The 15,652-nt window shown below is 44.3% G+C and overlaps 1 protein-coding gene across 1 annotated transcript; it reads left to right on the top strand.

The window, feature by feature from the left end:
- Window positions 1-1,798: 1,798 nt before the first annotated feature.
- On the top strand, window positions 1,799-3,868 carry LOC119350111 (amino acid transporter AVT1I-like). Its single transcript, XM_037618103.1, has 3 exons — window positions 1,799-1,961; window positions 2,572-3,182; window positions 3,356-3,868. Exons 1-3 carry the CDS (start codon window positions 1,799-1,801, stop codon window positions 3,866-3,868), a joined length of 1,287 nt encoding a protein of 428 aa, XP_037474000.1.
- Window positions 3,869-15,652: the final 11,784 nt, after the last annotated feature.

Below are 15,652 nucleotides of genomic sequence, written 5' to 3'. Positions count from 1 at the left end.
GATCTTTTCCCCGAGATCACGGAGCTCATCGGCGAGCTTCTTGAGGCGCATGCAAAAATCATCGATGGATGAGTCAAGTTGCTGGCACCCGTAAAACTCACCGTAGAGCAAGACCTTGCGCTGCAGCCGGTTGTCGGTGAAGTGGCCGTTGAGCTTGGTCCAGACTGCATAGGCGTCGTCCTCGTCGTCCACCACGGTGTGGAAGAGGTCGCTGGAGATGGTGAGGTAGAACCAGCGGATGATGGTGGCGTCAAGGATCATACACTCCTCGTCGTTGATCATGAGCGTCGAGTCCATGGTGCCGTCCACGTGGCCGTGCAGGAGGTACTCACGGAACACAAGCGAAAAATACCGCTTCCAAGCGGAGTAGGACGCGGTGGTGTGATCAAGCTTGACCGGGACACGCTCATGGATGTTGAGGTCACGGATGAGGGTGACATCGGGACCGGCGAACGGGTTTGAGACGGTGGAGGAGGAGGAGCTCATGGCGATGTATTGATCGGTGCACCAGACACGTATATATAAGTACAGAGGTGGGCCACAACCTCAACTATACAGAGAAAACAAAACAGGAGGTGAGCCCTACACACAAATATACACGTACACAATATATTCAACACCGCAGACTGGTCTTCTGTTCACGGACGGATTTTTTTTTGAAAGATCCAGCAATTGCTGGCATTTCATTGATCATAGCTGAAAGCAGCGGGAAAACAACAATGATGGTGAAGATCCTAGGATCAAAGTTTTAGGGTTTTGGGGAGTGCCATGCACAGCCGAAAAACCCTAGTAACAAGATAGCAATTATTCTCTCAAGTGGGGTCCCCGAAGGGGCTCTCTGGGCATGTGGCGCCTGTGATTCTCCATAGTTCGACGCTGTCTGGATGCGCTTGATGATCGCCGACACACACGGCGGTTTTTGCCTGAAGGTGTTGTTGTTTCTCTCTTGCCAGATCTCCCAGCAAGCCAGCCAGCACATCATTCGCACGCCCTTTCGCCATAGGTGCGGTGTTTGCTCCAGTATACCCTGCGCGACAATTGTGGAACTGTCATGGTGCCAGCTCTCGGCGGGGGTGAGGGCAGAGCAGCCGTGCCACGATCCCAGCTCGGCCCACACCCGTCCGGTTTCCTGGCAGCTCCAGAAGAGATGGCACGACGACTCCAGGTTACGGACGCAGAGCTGGCAGAAGTAAGCATTTGGCCATCCCCACCGTTGAAGTTTGTCGTTGCACCAGAGCCGGTCCTGGAGAAGCAACCAGACAAAAATTTTGATTTTGCCCGGTGCCCAGGCTTTCCAAATCAGCCTGTCGAAATCGGTTGCCCTTCTTCCCTGGAACTGCGTGAGGTGGGCCGACCGGGCAGTGTACTTGCGTGAGGCCGCTCTACTCCACCTCAAAACGTCCGGCACGCCTGGCTGCAGCTGTGCGTCCGTCCCCTGGAGCAAACGATGAAGGGCAAGGACGTCTGTCAACAGGTGACGGTTGTTGCCGTGAGCAAGGTCACGGATCCATGTGTCATCCTCAAGGGCCTCCCGCACCGATCTGTTCTTGCGCCTCGAGTAGCTAAACAGCGTTGGGAACTGCTGCGAGAGGCAGCCCTGGCCAAGCCATGGAGAAAGACGGACGGATATCAAAGCAACTTTACAGGTCAGCATTTGAGATGCCTTTACCCGGCTCTTCCCTTTTATACAGCCGCGGCGTGCGGGCAGCAGCACAAGCTCATGCTCTGGCCGTCTCTGTTCCATCGCGTGCGTGCCCCAGCTCCAACGGCCGGAGGAGGTTTAGAGGAGTAGGATAAAATGGACACCGGCAGTGCGGCGCCCCTCCTCCACGCGCACGGTGGCCTGCAGGCGGGCAGGGACCCTGCAGCGGCCCATGACCACGTGGGGCAGTGCTCGCCGGAGGCCTCCGGCGGGGCGACATTCCTGCGAACCTGCTTCAATGGCCTCAACGCCCTCTCCGGTGAGTATGGAATACAGTACGAATCTTTAGTTTGCTTGCCTACCATCTGTACTTCCTGTTCGATTCGGCCTTTTGAAAGCCATTCAGCCATCGGTAACTTTTCTCATAAGCCATTAGATCTTGATCCAATGGTCTGAAACAGATCAACACTGTTTATCTTCAACCTTTTTCCTCTCTTTTTCGGTTTTTCCTCCTGCACGCCCCACCTTGCCCCGCCCAAACCGCGGGTCTCCACCGGCCGCGGCTGACGAGCGCTACCGGCATCGCCTCACCGCCCCGCCCTCTCCTCAACCTCCCCCAACCGCCATTGCTGGCCACCACCTGCCATCTCTCAAAACCCCACACCAGTGAACAACTCCAGCGACCCCTCTGCACCGCGCACCTGCAGTCCATATAGGCGGAGAGGTTGGTGCTTCCTGGCGAACCTGCACCCCCGTATGGCCGTATCCCTAAAATAAATAGTGGGGCTGCTTCTTCTCCGGCGACGTCGGGCCTCCCATCTCATGCGTTCGGAAAAAAGAAAGAAGTGACTGATCACCCCAACAAAATTTTCCGGCACCTGAGGTTTAGCAAAACTGTTTTCCTTTAACGATTGATTTGGGGTTTTCAGGTGCCGGGCTGCTGTCTATCCCGTACGCGCTGGCGGAGGGCGGGTGGCTGAGCCTGGTTCTGCTTCTCGTCGTCGCCATGGTCTGCTGCTACACTGGCCAGCTCCTGCAGACGTGCATGGGAGCGTCAGCGGACGTGCGCGGCTACCCAGACATCGGTGCGCTCGCGTTTGGGGTCAAAGGCCGGTTCGCCGTGTCGGCGTTCATGTACGCGGAGCTCTACCTTGTTCCCATCGGGTTCTTGATAATGGAGGGGGACAACCTGGACAAGCTATTCCCAGGCACCAGCCTCAGCCTCGGCGCCGGGCTCCTGTTCTCGGGCAAGCACTTGTTCATCGTGCTCGCATCCATCATGATCTTGCCCACGACGTGGCTGAGGAACCTGGGCGTGCTCGCCTACGTGTCAGCCAGCGGCGTGCTCGCATCGGTTGTACTGGTTTTCTGCGTGCTATGGGCCGCGGTGGTCGACGGCGTCGGGTTTCAGGGGAAAGGGACCATGCTGAATGTCAGTGGCCTGCCTACTGCTCTGGGTCTCTACACTTTCTGCTACTGCGGCCATGCCATATTCCCAACATTGTGCAATTCCATGAAGAAAAAGGACAAGTTCTCTAATGTACTTAAGCTGTTATTGTTTTAATGTACAATTTAATCTGATACTGAAAAGCGCTTTTAAAACAAAAATAAATGTGGTACTAAAAATTGGAAGCAAAGAAACTTGTGACAGTGACCACCGAACAGTGTTCTATACTGATGAGTTTCTTTTGTCTGCCTGCTGTACATGGATAGGTACTAGTCGTATGCTTCGTCGCATGTACCCTCAACTATGGATCAATGGCCATACTCGGCTACCTCATGTACGGCGACGACGTTGAATCTCAGGTGACCCTGAACCTCCCAGAAGGCAAGCTCAGTTCGAAGCTAGCAATCTACACGGCGCTAATCAACCCATTCTCAAAGTACGCTCTGATGGTGACTCCTGTCGTGACAGCGATCGAAGAGAAGCTGCTTACCGGCAATAAGAGGTTCGTCAGCATGCTGATCAGAACCTTCATTGTCATCAGCACGGTCATCATAGCCCTCACAGTCCCCTTCTTCGGCCACCTCATGGCGCTCGTCGGCTCGCTGCTCAGCGTCGTCGCTTCGATGCTGCTCCCATGCATCTGCTACCTCAAAATCTTTGGCACGGCAAGGTGCAGCAGGCCTGAGGTTGCGGTGATCGTCATGATTATCATTCTTGGTTCCTTGGTTGCTGCATGTGGGACATACTCTTCCTTGCAGAAGATTATTCATGAGTTCTGAAGCCAAGTGTTTCACATCAGACAGATAATGGTAACACCCGTGTCCGGCTGGTTGGTGTTCTGCAGCAATGCGAAATTGCAAATACGCATCTGAAGTTCTGAACAGGAGCTACCTACTACTCCCACCGTTCTTAATATAATAATTGTTTTTAGATATTCCAATATGGAATATATATGGAGCAAAATGAGTGAATCTACACCCTAAAATACGTCTATATAGATAGATCCGTATGTAGTCTATATTGAAAACTCTAAAAAGACTTAGACAGGTTGTAGATGAGGCAGGGATAGTGCAGATCAGAGAATTGTATGCCCAAATATATGTTTTAGATATTGGACATGTATTTCTATTGCTACGAAGGCAAGTAATTGTTACAACTGTAGGAGTGCACTCCATGGGATTATGCTGAAAGAATTCAAATGAACAGAGTTAAGGTTTAGAATTCCTCACCGAGCTTCGGTATTGATTACAAACACTGATCAGAGTACATATTTCGGGAGCTACAACTACTGCCCTAAGAGTAGGCACACAGGCCATCGGCTTGGAGAGAGGATCGTGATCCTGGTAAGTAGGAGTCAGTTACAACAGATTGGCACGCAGGCCATATACGTGACAAATACATGTAGAACATTACAACAAATGTTAACAGACCCCCGCAGTAGGAACTCCGCCTGGGTGGATGTTCAGGCTGGTTGGAACGTGCAGGACCTGATCCTCGCCAAGGGCCACTCTGTCCTGGACAAAATGCAGGTCGATTAAAATGCAGGTCGATTTCGACCTGCTTTGTGCAGGTCGAGGTGTCACATTTAGAAGCAAGAAACCCCAATGAGGGGCCTGTTTCAGCCCATATAAGGACTTCTTGAGAATACAAACATGTGTGGGGTGAGAGGAATTAATGAAGCCAGGCGGTTGATTGCAATACACGGTTTCACCAAAGTGTACCGTGGAGAAAAGTGTTCTTGACATCAATTTGATTAATGTGCCAAGAGTGAGAGGTGGCGAGGCTGAGAACCGCAGATACTGTAGCCGGTTTGACAACCAGGCTAAATGTCTCGGTGTAATCAATGCCCTCCTGTTGAGTGAACCCACAGAGAACCCAACAAGCCTTGTAGCGAGCTAAGGAGCCATCCGGATGAAATTTGTGCCGAAAGATCCACTTCTCGGTAACCACATTGACACCTACACGTCTAGGAACCAAACACTACGTATCATTCTTTAACAAAGCACCAAATTCTCTAGCATTGCATTGTGCCAATGGGGATGTTTTAAGGCATATTTGTAGGTGGAAGGCATGGGTGAAATACCATTGGTAGTGGTCACGGAGAATAAGTGCTTGGGTTGGGCAATACCTGATTTCGTGCGGGTCCTCATTTTATGTGAGTTAGGGGGGAGGGGGGTTGCAACAGGTACACCATTTTTGGGGAGACATGGCAGAGAGGGAGTGGACGATGCAGGGGCGAAGATGATTCGGTGGGGTCGGAGGCAGAGCTAGCAGGCGTGATTGGCGCGGAAGGGGAGGGCGATCCGGTCGGGCAGTGGTCGACGAATGGCTGGCGACTGGGATGGGGACACATGGTCAGCGGCAGGGGAGAGGAGGAAGTGGTCGAGGTAGTGGGGGAGGCACATGGGCGCATCTAGTTGGATGCATGTCTAGCTGGGGTAGGTGGGGTGGATCCTCCTCGGGATTGACCCGACGAGGTAGGTGGGGCGGGAATTCCGCTGATGACCGCACTCCGGCAGATCAGGGGCTGCGAACCTAGTGAGGTTTTAGTGGGCCTGTGGGCGGGGCACTACTGGGAAAAGGCATATGGGTGACCTCAAATTAGTGGCGGGTAAGGTCGGGAACCCACTACTGCTATTCGGAAAAGTAGCAGTGGAGGGTAACAAATCATACCCACCACTGGAATAAGCACAGCGGTGCTGGGCATAAATAATTGCCCGCCACTAGTAAACACTTCCAAATCTTCTCATGTGATGAAAGCTACTAGTGGCGAGGGCACACGTCCTGCCCGTCACTGGTTTATACTGCAAGAATGGTGGGTGAAACTTATGCCCGCCACAGAAACTTTTTGGTAACCCACGCCAAAATAATTCAAAATATCCAGAAGTTAGCTGTGGCCAGCACTAAGAGCCGACAGCCACACATACATTGGGTCCAACAATCCTAAGAAAATCATATTTACTAAACCTAAAATAGTATCAAATTTGAGCATGGGGCTTTGGATGGTGTGTACTAATCATAGAAAAAGTTTGAGGTTAAAAAAGTTACTTATGTGTGTAAGGCGGCGGTTCCCGTTTGAAACCCTCACACTTCGTGGGAGAGTGTCTAGTTTGTACACGATGTGCATCAAGTTTTTGCCGTAATAATCTCAAATTTTTACCACACTCTACATGTATCCAATGAAAATAGCATGCAAAGTTTCATCCATTTCGGAGCTCATTTGCCCGCTATTTTGTACGAGGAGGGTTTTTCCCTTTTTAGTTACCGGAAATTCAAATAATGTCATGAAAATTGAAAAGCAACCTAAAAAGTGCTCAAATTTGAGCATGGGGCTTTTGATGGTGTGTACTAATCATAGAAAAAGTTTGAGGTTAAAATGATTTCACAAAAATGAGTTGTGTGTCGAAAGCTGGTAAGGAAATGTGGAACATGTTGCTTGTGGCGGGCATTGCCGAACACCCGCCACTGCTAATACAGGCGGTGGGTTCTTGGCAGCGCCCGCGACCACCTAAAACGCCCAATGATATGTCCATTTTGCATCATGTTTTGCTACAGTTATTTATTATGTTTTAGGTCATTATTTCACTTTATGATACATCTCTTATGTCTTTTCTCTCTTATTTTGCAAGTTTTAAATGAAGAGGGAGATTATCGGCAACTGGAATTCAGGATCGGAAAGGGCTACAGTAGAGATAGGTATTCTGCACAACTCCAAATGGCGTGAAAATTTACGGAGAATTGTTTTGAAATATATAAAAATATTGGCGGAAGAAATACCAGGAGGGGAATGATACGTCTCAAACGTATCTACTTTTCGAAACACTTTTGCCCTTGTTTTGGACTCCAATTTGCATGATTTGAATGAAACTAATCCGGACTGATGCTGTTTTCAGCAGAACTGCCGTGGTGTTGTTTATTGTGCAGAAAACAAAAGTTCTCGGAATGACCTGGAAATCCACATAAATAACTTTTGGAAAATATAAAAAATACTGGCGAAAGAATCAAGGCCAGGGGGCCCACACCCTGTCCACGAGGGTGGGGGGCGCGTCCCCCTTTCTCGTGGGCCCCCTGATGCTACACCGACCTCAACTCCAACTCTATATATTCCGTTTCGCGGAGAAAAAGATCAAGGAGAAAGTTTCATCGCGTTTTACGATACGGAGTCACCGCCAAGCCCTAATCTCTCTCGGGAGGGCTGATCTGGTGTCCGTTCGGGGCTCCGGAGAGGGGGATTCGTCGCCGTTGTCATCATCAACCATCCTCCATCACCAATTTCATGATGCTCACCGCCGTGCGTGAGTAATTCCATCGTAGGCTTGCTGGACGGTGATGGGTTGGATGAGATTTACCATATAATCAAGTTAGTATTGTTAGGGTTTGATCCCTAGTATCCACTATGTTCTGAGACTGATGTTGCTATGACTTTGCTATGCTTAATGCTTGTCACTAGGGCCCGAGTGCCATGATTTCAGATCTAAACCTATTATGTTTTCATGAATATATGTGAGTTCTTGATCCTATCTTGCAAATTTATAGTCACCTATTATGTGTTATGATCCGACAACCCCGAAGTGACAATAATCGGATACTTCTCGGTGATGACCGTAGTTTGAGGAGTTCATGTATTCACTAAGTGCTAATGCTTTGGTCCGGTACGCTATTAAAAGGAGGCCTTAATATCCCTTAGTTTCCACTAGGACCCCGCTGCCACGGGAGGGTAGGACAAAAGATGTCATGCAAGTTCTTTTCCATAAGCACATATGACTATATTCGGAATACATGCCTACATTACATTGATGAACTAGAGCTAGTTCTGTGTCACTTTGTGTTATAGCTATTACATGAGGAATCACATCCAACATAATTATCCATCACTGATCCAATGCCTACGAGCTTTTCACATATTGTGCTTTGCTTATTTACTTTTCGGTTGCTACTGTTACAACTACTACAAAACTGCTATCTTTACTTTTGCCACTATTACCATTACTATCATACTACTTTGCTACTAAATACTTTGCTGCAGATACTAAGTTATCCAGGTGTGGTTGAATTGACAACTCAACTGCTAATACTTGAGAATATTCTTTGGCTCCCCTTGTGTCGACTCAATAAATTTGGGTTGAATATTCTACCCTCGAAAGCTGTTGTGATCCCCTATACTTGTGGGTTATCAAGACTAATTTCTGGCGCCGTTGCCGGGGAGCATAGCTCTATTCTTTGAGTCACTTGGGATTTATATCTGCTGATCACTATGAAGAACTTGAAAGACGCAAGAACTAAGATTTTTCCCTCAACTACAAGGGGAGGTAAGGAACTGCCATCTAGCTCCGCACTAGATTCTCCTTCTGTTCTGAGTAAGCTTGCGACACCTAAACCTGCTACTGCTATGAATTCTGATATGTCGCATGTTATTGATGATGCCACTTCTGCTATGCATGATACTTATGATGAAACTACTTCTATGCTTGATACTACTGTGCCATTAGGTAAATATCTTGATGAACAACTTGCTAGGGTTAGAGAGAATGAAATTATTGATAATGAAATTATTGATGATAGTGATGATGAAGGTTCTCCCCCTAATTATGAATTGCCTGTTGTTCCTGAGGGTTATGTTATGGATGAAGAAACTGCTAGAGATCTTTTTGCTTGCAATGATAGATCTGATCTTAAGAAGTTACTAGCTAAACTTAAATAGAAAACTCTAAATGCTAGAATGAAATATGACCCCACTTTTGCTACCTCACCTATCTTTGTTACTGTAAGGATTATGAATTCTCTGTTGATCCTGAGATAATTACTTTGGTTGAATCTGATCCTTTTTATGGCAACGAATCTGAAACTGTTGTGGCACATCTTACCAAGTTAAATGATATAGCCACCCTGTTTACTAATGATGAGAAGTCTTGCTATTATTATAGCCTTAAGATATTTCCATTCTCATTAAAGGGTGATGCTAAAACTTGGTTTAATTCTCTTGATCCTGGTTGTGTGCATAGTCCCCAGGATATGATTTATTAATTCTCTGCTAAATATTTCCCTGCTCATAAGAAACAAGCTGCCTTGCGGGAAATATATAATTTTGTGCAAATCGAAGAAGAGAGTCTCCCACAAGCTTGGGGGAGGCTTCTCCTATACTTAATGCTTTGACTGATCATCCTCTTAAGAAAAATGAAATACTTGATATCTTTTATAATGGACTAACCAATGCTTCCAAGGACTACTTGGATAGTTGTGCTAGTTGTGTTTTCTGGGAAAGAACAGTCGACCAAGCTGAATTGTTATTGAATAATATGTTGACTAACGAAAATAATTGGACTCTTCCTGAGCCAATTCCTGAGGACTAACCAATGCTTCCAAGGACTACTTGGATAGTTGTGCTAGTTGTGTTTTCTGGGAAAGAACAGTCGACCAAGTTATTGAATAATATGTTGACTAACGAAAATAATTGGACTCTTCTTGAGCCAATTCCTGAGCCAATTGAGCCAACTCCTGAGCCTATTCCTAAACCAACTCCGAAGAAGAGGGGTGTTCTATTTCTCAGTCCTGAAGATATGCAAGCGGCAAAGAAATCAATGAAAGAAAAAGGTATTAAATTGAAGATGTTAAGAATTTACCTCCTATTGAAGAAATACATGGTCTTAATATACCGCCTGTTGAAGAAACACATTGTCTTGATAACCTGACGCAGGTAGTAAAGGTAAATTCTCTTTATAGATATGATAAGGTTGAAATCCCTTCTACTAAATTTCATAGCTAGTGCTTAGATGAATTTGATGACTTTATGGCTAGACAAGAAAGTTTTAATGCTTGTGTTGGTAGAGAATTAAAGAATAATGCTTTCGAGATAGGACGCTTGAGTGATTATATGGCTAGAGTTAAAGGTGAACTTAAACTCATTAGCAAATATGCTTCTATGGTTACCACTCAAGCTGAGCAAGTACTTAAAGCTCAAAATGATTTGCTTGATGAATTAAATAATAAACATGATTTTGCTGTTAGAGTGGCTACTAGAACTGGTAGAATGACTCAGGAACCTTTGTATCCCGAAGGCCATCCTAAGAGAATCGAGCAAGATTCTCAGAGAAATAATGTAGATGCACCTAGTCCTTCTAAAAAGAAGAAAAAGAAAAAGGATAGGACTTTGCATGCTTCTAGTGAACCTGTTATAGACACACCTGAGAATCCCAATGATATTTCTATCTCTGATGCTGAAACACAATCAGGTGATGAACATGAACCTAGTGATAATGTTAATGATAATGTTCATGTTGATGCTCAACCTAGCAATAACAATGATGTAGAGGTAGAACCTGTTGTTGATCTTGATAACCCACAATCAAAGAATCAATGTTATGATAAGAGAGACTTTGTTGCTAGGAAGCACTGTAGAGAAAGAGAACCATGGGTTCAGAAACCCATGCCTTTTCCTCCTAAACCATCCAAGACAAATGATGATGAGGATTTTGAGCGCTTTGCTGAAATGATTAGACCTATCTTCTTACGTATGCGCTTAACTGATATGCTTAAATTAAATCCTTATGCTAAATACATGAAGGAGATCATTACAAATAAAAGAAAGATACCAGAAGCTGAAATTTCCACCATGCTTGCTAATTATACTTTTAAGGGTGGAATACCAAAGAAACTTGGAGATCCAGGAGTACCAACTATACCATGCTCCATTAAAAGAAACTATGTTAAAACTGCTTTATGTGATCTTGGAGCCGGTGTTAGTGTTATGCCTCTCTCTTTATATTGTACTTGAATTGAATAAGTTGACACCTACTAAAATATCTTTGCAAATGGCTGATAAATCAACTGCTATACCTGTCGGTATTTGTGAGGATGTGCTTGTTGTGGTTGCAAATGTCACTATCTTAACGGAGTTTGTTATTCTTGATATTCCCGAGGACGATAGTATGTCGATTATCCTTGGTAGACCCTTTTTGAATACTGCAGGGGCTGTTATTGATTGCAAAAAAGGCAATGTCACTTTTCATGCTAATGGTAATGAGCATACGGTACACTTTCCAAGGAAACAACCTCAAGTTCATAGCATCAATTCTATTGGAAAAGTTCCAACTATTATTATTGGAGGTTTTGAATTTCCTCTTCCTACTGTCAAGAAAAAGTATGATATTTTTATTTTTGGGGATGTTCATATCCCCGTTGAGGTAACCTAGTGTTATTCGAAATTTCTCGGGTTTCGTGTTATTCAGAATGAGTTTGTCAACAAGACTTGATCAACCTTGTTAGTGGATTAATTATGATGATCATGAGATGGATGAAACTAGAAGGCACAACCTTCTGTACCCTCTTTTTACTTTCTATTATTTAGAATAAATAAAGAAAAATAGTATTATATGTCTGTTTTTTGAATTATCCATGCAATAAAAAAATATCCCTAAAATAAAAGTGCTCCAAATGCCCTGCAAATTTAGTATGATTTTTTATCGAATATTTGAGGATTTTAGGCACTGAAATCACAGCAGGGGGGCAAGCACCTGGCCACGAGGGTGGAGGGCGCGCCCACACCCCTTGGGCACGTCCTCCTGTCTCGTGGGCCCACGGTGGCCCCTGATACGTCTCCAACGTATCTATAATTTTTTATTGTTCCATGCTATTATATTACCCCTTTTGGATGTTTATGGGCTTTATTTTACACATTTATATCATTTTTGGGACTAACCTACTAACCGGAGGCCCAGCCCGTATTGCTGTTTTTTTTGCCTATTTCAGTATTTCGAAGAAAAGGAATATCAAACGGAGTCCAAACGGAATGAAACCTTCAGGAACGTGATGTTTGGAACGAACGTGATCTAGAGGACTTGGAGTGCAAGACAAGAAGTAGCCGAGGCGTCCACAAGATAGGAGGGTGCGCCCACCCCCTCTGGTCACACCCCCTGTCTCGTGGGCCCCTCGGGCGGCCACCGACCTACTTCTTCCTCCTATATATACCCACGTACCCCAAAAATATCCGGGGAGCCAATGAAAAACAATTTCCACCGCCGTAACCTTCTGTATCCGCGAGATCCCATCTTGGAGCCTTCGCCGGCGCTCCGCCGGAGGGGGAATCGACCACGAAGGGCTTCTACATCAACACCATAGCCCTTCCGATGAGTTGTGAGTAGTTTACCATAGACCTTCGAGTCCATAGTTATTAGCTAGATGGCTTCTTCTCTCTTTTTGGATCTCAATACCATGTTCTCCCCCTCTCTTGTGGACATCTATTCGATGTAACTCTTTTTGCGGTGTGTTTGTCGAGATCCTATGAATTGTGGGTTTATGATCAAGTTTATCTATGAGAAATATTTGAATCTCCTCTGAATTCTTTTATGTATGATTGACTTATCTTTGCAAGTCTCTTCGAATTATCGGTTTGGTTTGGCCTACTAGATTGATCTTTCTTGCCATGGGAGAAGGGCTTAGCTTTGGGTTCAATCTTGCGGTGTCCTTACCCAGTGACAGCAGGGGTTGCAAGACACGTATTGTATTGTTGCCATCGAGGATAAAAAGGTGGGGTTTATATCACATTGCTTGAGTTTATCCCTCTACATCATGTCATCTTTTTTAATGCGTTACTCTGTTCTTATGAACTTAATACTCTAGATGCATGATGGATAGCGGTCGTTGTGTGGAGTAATAGTAGTAGATGCAGACAGGAGTCGGTCTACTTATCACGGACATGATGCCTATATACATGATCATGCCTAGATAATCTCATAATTATTCGCTTTTCTATCAATTGCTTGACAGTAATTTGTTCGCCCACCGTAATACTTATGCTATCTTGAGAGAAGCCACTAGTGAAACCTATGGCCCCCGAGTCTATCTTTTATCATATAAGCTTTTAATCTACTTTTATTTGCATATTTACTTCTCCAATCTACATTATAAAATACCAAAAATATATTTATCTTATCATACTATCTTTATCAGATCTCACTTCCGCAAGTGGCCGTGAAGGGATTGACAACCCCTTTATTGCGTTGGTTGCGAGTTCTTTGTTTGTTTGTGTAGGTGTGTGGGACTTTTGAGGAGCCTCCTACTGGATTGATACCTTGGTTCTCAAAAACTGAGGGAAATACTTACGCTACTATTGCTGCATCACCCTTTCCTCTTCAAGGAAAACCAACGCAAGCTCAAGACGTAGCAAGAAGGATTTCTGGCGCCGTTGCCGGAGAGGTCTTCGCTCAAGTCAAGACATACCAAGTACCCATCACAAACTCATCTCCCTCGCATTTACATTATTTGCCATTTGCCTCTCGTTTTCCTCTCCCCCCACTTCACCCTTGCCGTTTTATTTGCCCTCTCTTTCTCAATCTTCTCTCTCTCTTTTCCGTTTGCCCTCCTGTTGCCATGGCCGAATCAAAAAGAACTAAGGGTTCTCTCCCGGGTTCTAGTACCTTGGATAACCCCTCTATCCTCTCTAAGCTCATGAATAATGATGCTATAGAAAGACCCATCGGGGTCACCAATGAGAGCTTGAATAATTTTGATGAAGATGACTCCGGAATGTTTCGCTATTTGCTTGATGAGTCTTTAAAAGATGCTTGGGATAGGTTATTAAGGATTCGGGCTAGCTATGTGCCACAATATCAAATTGAAGTTTACTTAAAAAGTTTCTATGTTGGCCTACCCGCTTCTTTCAAGCAAGTCCTAGATTCTATTTTTGAAGAAGGTTTTCTTGAAGGGGATGCTATAGGTACCTATGAAAGAATGAAAACTATATTTGGGCACCCCATGAATGATAAGGTTGAATCTACCACCCTCTTATGCTTTTATCAAAACGAAATTATCAAAGAGATGAAGTCTAGTTTAGATACAAATTTCCGTAACGTGCTTAATCTTACTTCCTCCATTAATGGCAATGTGCTTTCCCAAAATAGAAGGATGAATGCCATAGAAAGGAAATTTGCTCTTTTCTTTCCGAGTGCCAAAGATGACACTACTTAGATCTATCTTCGCTTTTATGCCTAGCTAGGGGCGTTAAACGATAGCGCTAGTTGGGAGGCAACCCAATTTTATTTGTGTTTTTTGTTTTTGTTTCTGTTTAGTAGTAAATTTTGCATCTACCTTTTGTTTAGATGTGTTTCTATGTTTTAATTAGTGTTTGTGCCAAGTAGAACCTATAGGATAACCTATGGTGATAGTTAATTTGATTCTGCTGAAAAACAAAAACTTTGCGCGCACGAAATTAGTTTTGTTAAATCACAGAAACGTGATTCTGCATTGATTCTTGTTGCTGCTGATCAATAGACAAATTTTCCAGGACTTCCTATTTTTGTAGGATTTTTAGAGTTCAAGAAGTTTGCGTTAGTTATAGATTGTTACAGACTGTTCTGTTTTTGACAGATTCTGTTTTTCGTGTGTTGTTTGCTTATTTTGATGCATCTATGGCTAGTATTAAGTGGTATGAACCATAGAGAACTTGAAACACAGTAGGTTTAACACCAATATAAATAAAGAATGGGTTAATTACAGTACCTTATGAGGTGGTTTTGTTTTCTTTCACTAACGGAGCTTATAAGATTTCCTATTGAGTTTTGTGTTGTGAAGTTTTCAAGTTTTGGGTAAAGATTTGATGGACTATGGAATAAGGAGTGGCAAGAGCCTAAACTTGGGGATGCCCATGGAACCCCAATATATTCAAGAGTAGCCAAAATCCTAAGCTTGGGGATGCCCCAGGAAGGCATCCCCTCTTTCGTCTTCGTTCATTGGTAACTTTACTTGGAGCTATATTTTTATTCGCCACATGATATGTATTTTGCTTGGAGCGTCGTGTATGATATTAGTATTTGCTTTTTACTTTTCGACAATCATCCTTGATGTACACACCTTTTTGGGAGAAGCCTACTTGATTGAATTTATTATAATACTCTATGTGCTTCACTTATATCTTTTGAGCTAGATAGTTTTTGCTCTAGTGCTTCACTTATATCTTTTAGAGCACGGCGGTGGCTTAATTTTGTAGAAATTGCTAGTCTCTCATGCTTCACTTATATTATTTTGAGAGTCTTTTAGAACATCATGGTATTTGCTATGGTTATAAAATTGGTCCTAGAATGGTAGGCATTCAAGTTGGGTATAATAAAAACTATCATAGGAAATGAATTGGATGCTATGATCAATTTGATACTTGATAATTCTTTTGAGATATGGAGGTAGTGATATTAAAGTCATGCTAGTTGGGTGATTATAAATTTAAAGAATGCTTGTGTTGAAGTTAGCAAGTCCCGTAGCATGCACGTATGGTTAAAGTTGTGTAACAAATTTGAAACATGAAGTGTACCTGGATTGTGCATCCTTATGAGTGGCGGTCGGGGAGAAGGGATGGTCTTTTCCTACCAATCTATCCCTCTAGGAGCATGCGCGTAGTGCTTGGTTTTTGATGACTTCTAAAATTTTGCAATAAGTATATGAGTTTTTATGACTAATGTTGAGTCCATGGATTATACGCACTTTTACCTTTCCACCATTGCTAGCCTCTTCGGTACCATGCATTGCCCTTTCTCACCTTGAGAGTTGGTGCAAACTTCACTGGTGCATCCAAACCC

The sequence above is a fragment of the Triticum dicoccoides genome, chromosome 1B, assembly GCF_002162155.2.
Source record: "Triticum dicoccoides isolate Atlit2015 ecotype Zavitan chromosome 1B, WEW_v2.0, whole genome shotgun sequence".
In the NCBI taxonomy this organism is placed as follows: Eukaryota; Viridiplantae; Streptophyta; class Magnoliopsida; order Poales; family Poaceae; genus Triticum; species Triticum dicoccoides.
The sequence above is the reverse complement of the archived record's forward strand: the minus strand, read 5'-3'. Positions and strand labels throughout refer to the sequence as shown.

Excerpts from the sequence above, each read along its gene's own strand:
- LOC119350111 (XM_037618103.1), top strand. The coding sequence starts at position 1,799 with ATGGACACCGGCAGTGCGGCGCCCCTCCTCCACGCGCACGGTGGCCTG. Across the intron at positions 1,962-2,571 it reads TGGCCTCAACGCCCTCTCCG|GTGCCGGGCTGCTGTCTATC; the intron begins GTGAGTATGGAA and ends TGGGGTTTTCAG. Across the intron at positions 3,183-3,355 it reads AAAAGGACAAGTTCTCTAAT|GTACTAGTCGTATGCTTCGT; the intron begins GTACTTAAGCTG and ends GTACATGGATAG.